The 12,931-nt window shown below is 33.6% G+C and overlaps 2 protein-coding genes across 2 annotated transcripts in view; one reads left to right on the top strand and one right to left on the bottom strand.

The window, feature by feature from the left end:
* Positions 1-12,931, top strand: part of LOC128221230 (uncharacterized) — a 216,947-nt gene that overhangs the window by 93,332 nt on the left and 110,684 nt on the right. The window lies entirely within an intron of this gene.
* LOC128221234 (mothers against decapentaplegic homolog 6-like) overlaps positions 1-12,931 on the bottom strand; it is a 29,823-nt gene that overhangs the window by 15,080 nt on the left and 1,812 nt on the right. Inside the window, exons 2-3 of the mRNA XM_052929762.1 lie at positions 8,824-8,874; positions 3,368-3,454 (exon numbers count right to left, since the gene is read on the bottom strand). Coding sequence (XP_052785722.1) covers positions 3,368-3,454; positions 8,824-8,874 — 138 coding nt within the window. The remainder of the gene's footprint in view (positions 1-3,367; positions 3,455-8,823; positions 8,875-12,931) is intronic.

Here is a 12,931-nt window from a genome sequence, read left to right on the forward strand (position 1 = left end):
TTTTTTTTCTTTCATTTCTGCTGCATTGGCAAAATTAGTCATGCAAATCTGAATATTGTTTTACTTTTTCGCCATTATTGTGCCTTTATTTGCATATAATATGTAAATAAGGGGCAATAAATCTGCATTTCAGCTCTTCAAGTCAACAAATACTTCATGACTGGACTGCTTCAAGATTCACTTAATAAACATTGAAATCTTTTGTAAACAATATTTCAGAATTTCAACTGTACTTCACAGTAATATACCATTTACAACCGATCCTTAAAAATGCCTTTTGACACATTTAAGAGGTTTAATTTTAATTTGGTTTTCTATCATAAATTGCCCTACAGCGTAAGTCAATAGGGACGCATTCAGATTACCAACTTTTAACAAACAGTTTAAGCTGAAATTGTATTTGTCTTAAACCCATTAGCAACAAAATAATTCCATTATGGATAACAGCTGTGCATTTCAACCAGTTTTTGCGAATTTTGTGTGATATCCAAGTAGTAGCATTTACTATTAAATTGTTAAGGATTTTAACTTCAACTCATTGTAAAAATATTTATGTCGCAGCGCTTATTCAATGTAAACCGTTTAAAGGCTCGTCAAGCGTAACGCTGAGTTATCAATTCTTCTCCCAAAAACCTGAATGAATGAGTATTCTATGTTTACACGTAAAAACTGTGGTCGCTTCAATAGTTTAAATATTTATAAAGCGCTCTAACCACTTAAGTCATTTTTTTTGCACGACCTTGCTCAATAAATCATAAAATATCACTAAAGAAACATTTTGCAAGCGTTTGAAAAGATATTGTTTATAGAATAACATATTTTCAGCACTCAAATCGGTCATGACATTTTATGAAATGCAGTTCGATACATGGAATTTTATATATATATTTAGGGTTATTCAAATTGTCAGCATTTCAAAACTTCTTAATTTCAGAACAATTGTTATAGTACCCAGGGGCGGTTCCAGGATTTGACGTTAGAGGGGGCGTAACTAAGGGGCTAAACCTTTTGACTTTTGCCCCTCCGACTAAAGTAAAATTTATTTCGTTTTAAGTGTTGGAAGCTTTTTTTTAACATTTACTGAACTAAATGGTGCATTTTTGGTGTATTTTATTTCTCTTATTTTTTGGCTTTATTAAAATGAAAAATAAAACTTTTTGCTTGGTGCCCCCCCCCCCCATTGATTTGGATCAGGTGAAGTGATAAAATAAACAGTGGCTGGCCCATTTAGCAAGTAGTTTACACAAAAATTTGTAGACCACTAAAAAGGTTAAAGACAATTCATACGTACTTACACAAAATAAATGGTTATATGACTGCAATTCACATCAATCTATTTTTTGTAAGTACATCAGAAACTAATGACCTACCACCATATATTTTCATATAATACTATATTCAGTACTATATTCTTCCATAAAAAAAAGGCATTTTCGTAGTAACAAGAGTCCATGTCAACATGTCGCGTATTGCCCACACCTTAGCAAAAAACCAACAAACCGGAGGTAAACAACAATTCTGATGGATTACTTGACGTGCGAGCAAACATTAAAAATCATTTTGTACTTAATCATACCGATGGTTTTATTTCTCATACTTCATATAACTCAATACTTTTAAAAATAACTATTTCGTTCTCACAGCCTTTTCATCGCTCCTATATGATGAAACACCAATGCATTTCTTTTTTAATTTTATTTTATAATTTTTTTTAAATATTATTTGGCAACATAATAATAAATAGAGCACATATATTATTTATTATACAGAAACTTCAATAACAGGCAAATTATTAAAAAAAAACTAAAAAAAAAAATGTGTATTAATAAACCTTTAAATATTATAAGAGAATAAACTAAAATTGTGCAAATATATTTGTTTTCATTTTTAAAATATTTCATTTGACAGGTATTTGGCACCTGATAATGAACGTGCATAGTTTCCAAATTGCAATAATTAATTTGCATTGACAGATTTGTCAAAACCCTTCATTGATGCCAAGCCCTTAAGGTAAACCGTATCGTACGTAACTCACACACTTTTGACAGGACATGACATTGGTATGCTTTTGATTTGACCGCTAGAACTTAAAACTCAAAACATGACTTACTTCTGCCTAACCTTTTTATATCAGATACAGGATAATTGTTTGTTTCAGTGTAATATCGGAATATATTTTCACGGAGTACCACCAAAATATAATTGATATAATCACTTAAGGTGTTCACAAGGTCAAAGTTACTGCAAACAAACAATTTTTCTTTTTATTATATGCCTAAACTTCGGAGTATTGATCAACTGGCCCCAATTTCTCGAAACTTCTTAAGCTTAACAGGCTTAAGTCGCTTATTTTAATCAGCCAAAATACATACCAATAATGGATTTTGATATATGAAAAATGGTTTCTTCTAATAAGCATACATATTATTCTTATATAATTGATAAAAACTCTTAAAGAAGTAAATATAACGCATATTATAGAACAACAAAAATAGTGAGTTTAGCTTAATCCTGTTATAAGGGACTTAAGAAGTTTCGAGAAATTGGGGCCAGGAGTTTAATTTACATTTCTTTAGGAAAACCTGCCAATTTGTATGCGCATGTAACATCATTTCGGAAATGACGTCGTTGAAATAATGTCCCACCCCTGTGCCCGCTGACTTTAAATTTGGAAGTGAGTGCAGGCTAAAATGTCAAACTAGTGAAATATCAATTTGATATTTTCACTGTTGGAAATAGTGAAATGTCAATTTTTAACACTTTTTTGCTATAATATCTATCATCAATGAATAATTGGAGGTTCGATACTTAACAAATTAAAAATCAAGTTCATGCACAAATAATTCTATAATTTTTTCAGTCAATCAATAGACATATCTCCACAAAATTTAAATTTAACCAGAGTTATGTGTCCTATAGTATTTATGTGCATCAAATGAACATGTCTGCCAAGTTTGATGTAACAATGCTATCCTTAATGGTTTTCAAGTCAAGGTCTGGCACAACATTAAAGTTTCCAAATGACTTTACAACAGTTGTCATGCTGGGACAAATGCATTATAACAATACTTTGAATATTTCCTTGAAAATGTTGATAAGCAAAAAAAGTTCCCAAATTTAGCGGAGAGGATGGATAATATGCCAGGTAGATTGCGAGAACATGGTGAATTCTGATTTCATTTTCAAAACATGAAATGCATTTTTTTTTTAATTCCACCTTAATAGTCTTTAATGGAAAAATTAATCAATACAATACAAAGAACATATGCTCTAATTTCAATCAATTTCAGCAGGGAGTGACCATGTACCAAAAACAGTAAAATTCATTACCCTCAGTGCAAATTTTAACATAGAATGTTTTATATACCTGAGAATTCCTGCCTTGGGGTCGGTGTCATGCCCGTTTCCATGGAAACCGCCTCTTCAGGGTCATCTGGAGGCCGGTCGAGGTCAACTACAATAAAAAATGGAATTGTAGAAGAAAAAGATATGTTTCAAGTTTTTTTTACATCAGTTACACCACTTTTAAGACATTTTTAATCAATAAGCACTGGTTGACAGACTTGCCCAACATACATTGGTCAAAATGAGCAAAGCCCACAAGACCAGCACTTGTATGGTGCTTACCCGGCTTGCTGAAAACACAAAGTGCTAAAAATGAGAAAACTTGCAAGCCCTCCACTTGTAAAATGCCGGGCTTGCTGAAAATATACAGTACTCAAAATGACCAAAGCCCGCAAGCCCATATGCACTTGTAAAATGCCTACCGGGCTTGCTAAAAATATACAGTGCTAAAAATGACCAAAGCCCGCAAGCCCATGCACTTGTAAAATGTCTACCGGGCTGGCTGAAAACAAACAGTGCTCAAAATGACCACAAACCCAGAAGCCCAAAATCTGCATTTCACATCTTTTTTAAAACACTGGGCTTGTTCCAATTTCTTATGCTAAGTAAAAAAAAAGAGTAAAAATTCAGCCTTGTTCATCCCAAAGTCTCATTGCGACAACTGAATACATATATACACCTATGTAGGGATGGTTATTATTCACATTAACCATCACCACTGTACACTGTTTTTCCCTGTATATTCAAACTGTTACAAATTCATTTGGCTCCAAACAGTCTGGTATGTGTACTTCTATTGAAACGCCAATGAGCAGTATTTATGTTCATACATAGTTCATATACCATTTCAAACTGGTCCAAACCTTTATACTGTTTGTTTTTCTCACTTGCTAAAAACTGCAAGGGAATTTAAATATTAATAACTACATAGCTGTTGGATGTACTCAAAATGTCTTTGTCTGACATTACTTTTAATTTTAAACACTCCTGTAACTCATTTTTCACTTGCTTGCTTAGTACAATTTTAATATTTTATTTTTATTCTACGGCCTTAAAAATAGTTATGTTTCCAGTTACTCGAAAAACTATCTTTAAAAGCCCTCGACTAGCTAGCAACATCCAACCCTGCTGGATCCCGCCCCCCACCCCTATTTTTTTTTTAAATATTACTTCTTTTTTTTTTTAGATTAATATATATCAGAGATGCTCAGCAATGCCCTTTTCATAATGTTTGTTATCAAATTCATAATAATTCTACAGTAAATAAATTATTTAAGTTATGTCCTTCAAATTTGTTTGTTTTTCAGGTTTACATCAAAATAAGTCCTTCACTTGCATATAAAAAAATAATAAAAAACATGATATATAGGTTGAAATTGTTGATGCATTATTTTTGAATATATATGCAAGTTGAGTGCTTTTAAAGTGCAAAAAAATCAAGCGGTCTGGTTTACCCAATATTTTTTGTTTTCATGGCGATGAAAGCTTTTGACACTGTTTATTGTTCAGAAGCTTTTTATAGATTGTGCATATAATTCTGTATAAAAACATAAGACATGATTTTGCACAGCTAACACTTATTACTTACGATATAGAAAGTTTATATTAAACACAGCTATTTCTGGATTATGAGGAAGCATTTCAAAACAGTTTAGACATTCCAAAGAAATATTACTAGACAGTCTTCTTGTTTTGTTATAAACAAATCTACTTTAAGTTTAATAAAGAATTCATAGAGAATATTTCGACACCTCTGTGCTGCCCACAAGCCCTTAAAGCTGCAATCTCGCAGATTTACTGTTTTTACAACTTTTTTTTATTTTTTGTCTTGGAAAGAGCAAATTTTTGCGTCATTATCTGCCAACCAATGATACACTCCTACGAACAGGGTACAGAGAGTAGAAAATTCAGCTCTCTATAAGCTTATCAAATAATGCTCACCATGAGCCAATTGCTGACCACTGTGCGCAAGAGTGGATATAAAATTGCCGACGAAATTTCAGATCGCAGATTTTCATATTTCCGTTCGAAAATTAATGTTTTATGGCTTAAACCATTACTAACAGTTTAAGAACAATGCATAAAACATCAATTTTTGAATTTAAATGTAAAAATCTGCGATCTATTTTATTTCAGCAGTCTTATATAACTTGTTTCCATGAATTTTCGCAAAAATTGGCTCCTTCCAAGACAGAAAATAAAAAAGTCGTAAAAACATTCAATCTGTGCGAGTGCAGCTTTAACACTGATAAGATGCAGTCCCGGGCTTGCTCATATTGCACGGCTTATTATCCATTTTTTGCCATTGAGCCCTTAAGTGTAAGAATTCGGGCTTCTTCATCCTTAAGTCCAATTTCGATGACCGCTATTAAAGGTCTGTTTTGGACACTGTTATGTCCAATATTCCATTTCTACTTGACAAATAACTTTCTATTGATGCCCAGATATTTTACGCATTTAAAATGTACATAAACTAATTATATTCTCTGAACTTTCAAAAACATGTTCAATGCAAATTCATCAGAAATTCATGTGGGAATTTATTTGAATAAATACAGCATTTAGGTAGAAAATGTTTAAAGTCATTAAATTCTCATCTAGACCAAGTTAGGTCAAATGTTTATCTCTAAACCCTGTTGTGCAATTTGGAGAATAGACTGGCACCAGGAGCTGCCGTTATCGAGCTCTAGCGATGTCTATATGAATTTGTTTATTTCTCTTTGATCATTTTCCAGGCAATTTAAGAGTATGTAATTATATGCTATTTCTTGATAAAATATTGGATCCTTACAGAAAACTTTTAACCCATGTAACAGTCTTCGAAACAACCCCCTTGTTAGGAGCCCAGGACAAGTAAACAATCCAGCTGGCCAAGTTTAAGAAATTTAACCTGACTGCCAGATTAAACATTAAATAATGGATGGAAATCAACAGAATCATTGGAAATCTTAATTGAAAATACATTAAAATTACATTTACAACTTCTAGCAAGATTTTGAGAAGTTGAATTAAACGGTAATTTGAATATATTTAACCTACCGTACATAATAAAATATAAAGAAGCCATCTCTTCATATAAGTTATCTATGTGCCAAGTTTCATCACTTTCGATCAATCCTAACTAGGTTATTGGCCAGAAACCATTTTTCTGATTAATTTAGTAACGTTGACCTTGAAAGTAACCTAGACCTAGACTTTGACCCCATCACCATCAAAAAGCAATCAAAAACACAAGCTCCCTTGTAACACATCAAGTTCATTTACTATCCATTAATCCTAGCTTAAATTAATCTTGACCTAGACTTAAGTTAACCTTGACCTTGACCCCATCACCATCAAAAAGCAATCCCAAGCTAGCTCTTCACATAAGCTACCTCCACACCAAGTTCCATCAATGCTAACCAAAGCTATTCGGCGGAGCCAATGTTTTCTGTTTGCCAGTCTGCCCATTTGCCGGTCCAATGACATCCTCATTCTTATAACTGGGTTTTCATTAAAAACCAGGTTTTATAATAAGTCCCGATTTTGAGAAACAGGAAAATTCTTAATACCATGCGTCAAGCTGACATTTTCGAAACAACCTGTCGAGAATGGACATGAATGCAGGGATGAGCCATTCTGTTTCAAAAATAAAACCTAACCAATACATCCATGTAACCATTTCTACCTCACAGTTAACAAAATTTGATCTACTATCTTGACTCTACTTTTTGCAAACATTTCAAGTTAGATAATTCAAGTGTCAAAAATTTCTATCAATGATTACGCGAGACACTTAAAAGGAGACAGCCGCCAAATAATTGAATAATTATCATTGTTATACTGATTACTGGACACTTCAAACGATGATTTCAATGATACTAGATAGTAATGACTCGGCAATTTCCGAAACACTTTAAAAGCCGAGTTACAAATTAGAATGTTAGATAATGTAGGACAAATTTCTGAAATAATTGGTTGATCAAGGGGAATCACTCCGACAAAATCATCAGCAGAGTAGTGTGCTTTTTTCGTCAATAGCAACCATACATCACACGCTCAGAAATCTCTTTAACCAGACCAAAACTTTATTGTCACATTTTTAAAGTCCTAAATGTCTCTTGCAAATTTGGCATTTCTTTTTTACAAGATGGTGAGACTCACTCGAAATACCAGACTTGGATGATGGGCCTCAGACATACTTTACGAACTCTGAAGTGAAATTTCCCGTTGGTCTCATTTTAATAACTTAACCTGCACCTTTAACCCCCCTTCACAACTTAACTTGTCTATTTCAAGTGTTAACAAGAACACTGCACGCGCCAACAACACTTGTCTAGTCTGATTTGTTGTCGGTTTTTTTTAAATGAAAATGGGCATACCTCAACAATTATTAAGGACCAGCTTGCTAAATTTGTGCACGTACATTTATTGTCGCTAGCAATGTATGCACTTAAGTTTTATGAAAGTCAATTAGTTTAAACCTTTACTCTCGAGTTTTGGATGAGGTTAATTAATTGAGATTTAAAGTTTTAGCATGCACCAAGTTAAACGCTATAAAAATGCTGCCAATGACACCTGAAAGTTATCCTAATGCTGCCAACGACAACAATGCTATGACAATGCTGCCGACAACACCTGAAAGTTATCTTAATGCTGCCAACGACACCAATGCTATGACAATGCTGCCAACGACAGCTGAAAGTTATCCTAATGCTGCCAACGACAACAATGCTATGACAATGCTGCCAACGACACCTGAAAGTTATCCTAATGCTGCCAATGACAACAATGCTATGACAATGCTGCCAACGGTACCAGGGCTATGACAATGCTGCCAACGACACCAAGTTATGACAATGCTGCCGACGACACTAATGCTATGACAATGCTGCCGACGACAGCAAGGCTATAACAATGCTGCCGATGACACTAATGCCATGACAATGCTACCTACAACACCAAGGCTATGACAATGCTACCTACAACACCAAGGCTATGACAATGCTGCCAACGACAGCAAGGCTATGACAATGCTTCCGACGACACCAAAGCTATGACAATGCTGCCAACGACACCAAGGCTATGAAAATGCAGTCAATAACACCAAGGCTATGACAATGCTGCCAACGATACCAAGGCTATGACAATGCTGCCAACGACACCAAGGCTATGACAATGCTGCCGACGACACTAATGCTATGACAATGCTGCTGACGACAGCAAGGCTATAACAATGCTGCCTATGACACTAATGCCATGACATTGCTACCTACAACACCAAGGCTATGACAATGCTACCTACAACACCAAGGCTATGACAATGCTGCCAACGACAGCAAGGCTATGACAATGCTTCCGACGACACCAAAGCTATGAAAATGCTGCCAATGACACCAAGGCTATGAAAATGCAGTCAATAACACCAAGGCTATGACAATATTTTGATTGTTTCCTTGAAAAATGTACAGACAAGCTTAACATCTGAACAAGTGTTACCTGTATACTTGGCCTTGACAACATCTGACCAGCCAGAAGTGATTTCACAATCTGAAATGAAAGGAATATTTTTTTTTTAAATACTTTAGCAGTCATCAAAGCCTTGTCTTTTGGATGAACAAGCCGGAATTCTTATAATATTGCTAGGCTTCATTTTTTTAACAAACCCTGCTGTATAAATTGCAGAATTTTAGCAAGCCCGGAAGACATTTTACCAGGGCAGGGCTTGCGGGCTCGTGCTAATTTCAACCACTGCATTCATTTTACAATAAAGCATGTATCATCTGTCGCCTGGTAAGCACACTGACTTCATTCTCACAAATATGTCACAGGTTCGGTTCCAAGTCTGTGAACTGCAAATTAGGTTTGTGGTCACCAAGCTAGACAAAAGAGTTTCCTCCCGGATTCTCCCACAACACAAGGCCGCACGCTTGCATTAAATCATGCCAACGACAGTGATTAATGTTGAAAAAACTTGTTTCACAATCATTGTTAAATAAATAAGTTTAAAAAAAATGAATAACGAAATCCTACTGTTAATGCCATGTTAAGAAATATACAGAACAAATAATGTATATTGTTTTAGCTTAAGGGTTATGTGAGGGTGCTGCATCCTGTCCCTTTTTTTGGAAGCACCCTTCTGCCCTCGTGGAACCCAGAATGTGCACCTAGCCCTGCCTTCAAAAAATTAAATGCTTACGAAAATTAAATATTTCATATGTTTTGATTAAAATTTGAAACATGATTATATATCGGTGAATTAAAAAAACTCATGTATTTAATAGTTGAAACCAAATATCACTTCAAATAAGAACAATTTTTAACATTTTCTATGAAATTCATGAAGCTAATTCCATTATTCACTGCCCAATACAATGTGCAAAACCTGCCTACCCCCCTAAATGATGGTCCCAACAACCCCACCCCCGACCCTGTATGGGTACCTAACATTCTATGGTGAAGAATAAGCAGTGAATGAAATTTCATGGGAACAAATTGAGTAACATGCAGACTAGAAGATTTATTTCATGGACATTGTTATTATATATATCTCTAGAGGCAAAAACTGCAGCTGCAACAATATCTCTTGTAATATTTATATTTCTTATGTAAACAACTCTATTTTTTGTTCATCTATTCCTTGATTTAGCGCTGGCATACAGTATCTCTTGATATGCCAGATAACAAATCTACAGAAATCAGAAAATGAAAATCCCCCTGGACCACGTCAACCCCACCCCAAGCAGACCGGTATTGCATAACTTATTTGTCCCAGCTATAATCCTATCTACACAACTCGTATCTTATAATGTTTCTAAGTCATAAAATAAAAAAAACTTCAATATTTCAAACTCTACAAATAATTCCCATGGAAATTCCAATCCCATGTTAGCTTTCTTTTAAAACCGTCAGACTTTTAAGATGCCTGGCTGCATTTTATCTGAAGATATCACTAGCTAGTTGGCCGATATTTTGCTAGGCCAAACAAGAATAATGCTGTGGTTCCAATACCTGACCGACCCTTTTTGAAGTGTCGATCATATTTGTTTATATTAATATTTTTAACTAATTTAACCATATGGCACTATGATTTGTACAAGGTGATACAATTTACTTGTAATTAATTTAATTGTATTTCTTTCTTGGCAGTATTAATTTCAGAATTTGTTTGTATGAAACAAGACAAGAATTGAATAATTATGTATAGATACTTTTTCCAAGTTAAAATGTTTACCCTAACTTCTACTATCTTGTGGGTTTTTTATCAGGCCAAAAATATAAAAAAATATTTTTTTTATTTACTTTTTTTTTTAACAAATAACTATAAAAACGGTAGGGTCGCTGCCTATTGTGTAGGTAGGGTCGGGTAACCTGAACCAGATGTATTTAGTTTTTTAGGCCTCAACATGTACCAGGAACCACGACATCATTTTCCTTTTGCCTCAAGAAATCTTAAAAGATATTTTGTTATGAATTCCTCAAAGGAGGAGACTTTCAGTCTATAAAGTACCAGACCCTCCAAACTTTTCTACAAAGCATCTTATAAGCACAAAACAAGGTCCAGAAAATCGTATTGTTTTATTCTGGTCTGGTTCCAAATGGACAATAGGAAATATTTACAATGTTATTGCATATGAGCCATGGGCTAGAAGTTTTTGTGTGTTCTATTATTAACAAAGTTGTATAGATTTTAGATAGGAGATTGGAAATCCTTGAGCATTTTTGTAAAAATAAATAAAAATTATATGGACTGTCAACCGAGGGCTAAAATTTTGTGGATGTTCTATTATTTACACAATCGTATGCATATTTTAGATTGAAATTGTTTGAGCATTTTGAAAAAAAAGTTAAAAATTATATGGACAGTCTCAGGATTTAGGATTTAAGTTATTTGAAGAAATGATATAATTTAATTTGTAATAATACACATGACCTATAACCTGTTTGTAGTTAATCATTGAAACTCAGGATAGCTAATAAATCAAGACGAAAATGCCCAATATATGGCTCAACATTGTCACGTACACCAATAACCAAAATAGAGAGCTCAAAATACATGGTTTGAGGCCATAAACTTAAAATGTAAATCTTACAAAATCTAAGTATAAACTATACTATAACACCTAACAACGAACACAATTAACCGATATAATCATTTTATTTTATAACAAAATTCTATCACAAGTTTAGGCCCACAATAATGTGGACTAGTGTCATTATTAGCAAGCCTATTTACAATGGCGACTTCATTCTTAGCTCATTGATAACAAGCATAGCTGAGTAGAAAAAAAGCATACCGTACAGCTAGACTAGTACGAGAGTTTTGATTTTACAGAACAACTGCGAAAACCAATTTTTTAAGACAGTGTTTTTTTTTCACCATTTCGTGAATTGTTACTGGTGCCAGGGCAAGGGCCTTTGGAATAGTGAAAATAATTTTTTTAAAAGCCCAAATTTTTGAATTTACCGTGCTAGTATATTTCACACAAAATTTAAGTGAAACCTCTTCTTAAGATCATGGATTTGAATAATTTTATTAGAATCTAAGACTTAATTTAAACAATTTTTCAGTACTAGTTTTACTTGCTAGGTGTTGAAGATGTTTGGTATTGTTTTTTGATTGTAAATTTGGAGTCAAATAATGTCAAAAAAATATACTTATTGGGATAGAGAATGGGAAAAACGTGCCTACAGTACTCAGCTGTTTTCCAAAATATGATGCATACAATTTTGACAGACAAATAAACAAACATGGTTCACTTTAACTTCAAGTTAATGAAAAATTGCATACAGATAATTTGTATATAAGAATTTTGTCCATGCATTCAAATTTAACCACATTGAACATGTGCTATTCTCCTTTCTTCTTTCTAAACCCTTGAGGATTTCCAATACGGCGCAAACAAAGACATTGATTGTTTCGACTGACCCTATTTCTCCTTCTAAACTTACACTCTCTTTGCCGTAGTGTGGATTAATTAGGTATTTTTTTCTAAACAAATGTTCACATTTTGAGTGAACATGTTGAAATATGACCATTATTATTATTATATTTAAAATTTTGTAAAATAATAATATACCCTGATATACATGTAAGTTGGTACAAAATTCCAGTTTAAAAAAACAAAACAGTATGCCTACCTTAAAAACTACCCTTTTTTAAGGAGATGTTAGTTGAAACAAATGAAAAAATATTCCACCTAAATTGTGTTCCAGAAAGATGAAAAATTTAAAGAGCCACAAAATCTCCCCACTTTACAGTACATTGTACAGGTAAGGGAGCCTTGTTTATTTCTCTGGCGCCTGTACACTGTACTAGCATTCTACACACACGGTGTGGCTAGACTGGTGGGCTGATCAAATTTACTTGATATCCTAATAATTCAAATGTTGCATCAATTTTCATGTCATATTTTTTTTTATAATAAATGACAATTATAAATTAAAAGTTAGCATATCCTTTATATAAATTTCAGAATTAGAAAATATGTATGTATAAATTCAATGCTCATAAATATGTTTTTAATCTCAGTAATGTTATTTTATATTGCTCTGGAAGCTAATGATACGAAAGGAAAACCATGAGAAGGACTTAGACCTGGTTGCA

The sequence above is a fragment of the Mya arenaria genome, chromosome 16, assembly GCF_026914265.1.
Source record: "Mya arenaria isolate MELC-2E11 chromosome 16, ASM2691426v1".
Lineage (NCBI taxonomy): Eukaryota > Metazoa > Mollusca > Bivalvia > Myida > Myidae > Mya > Mya arenaria.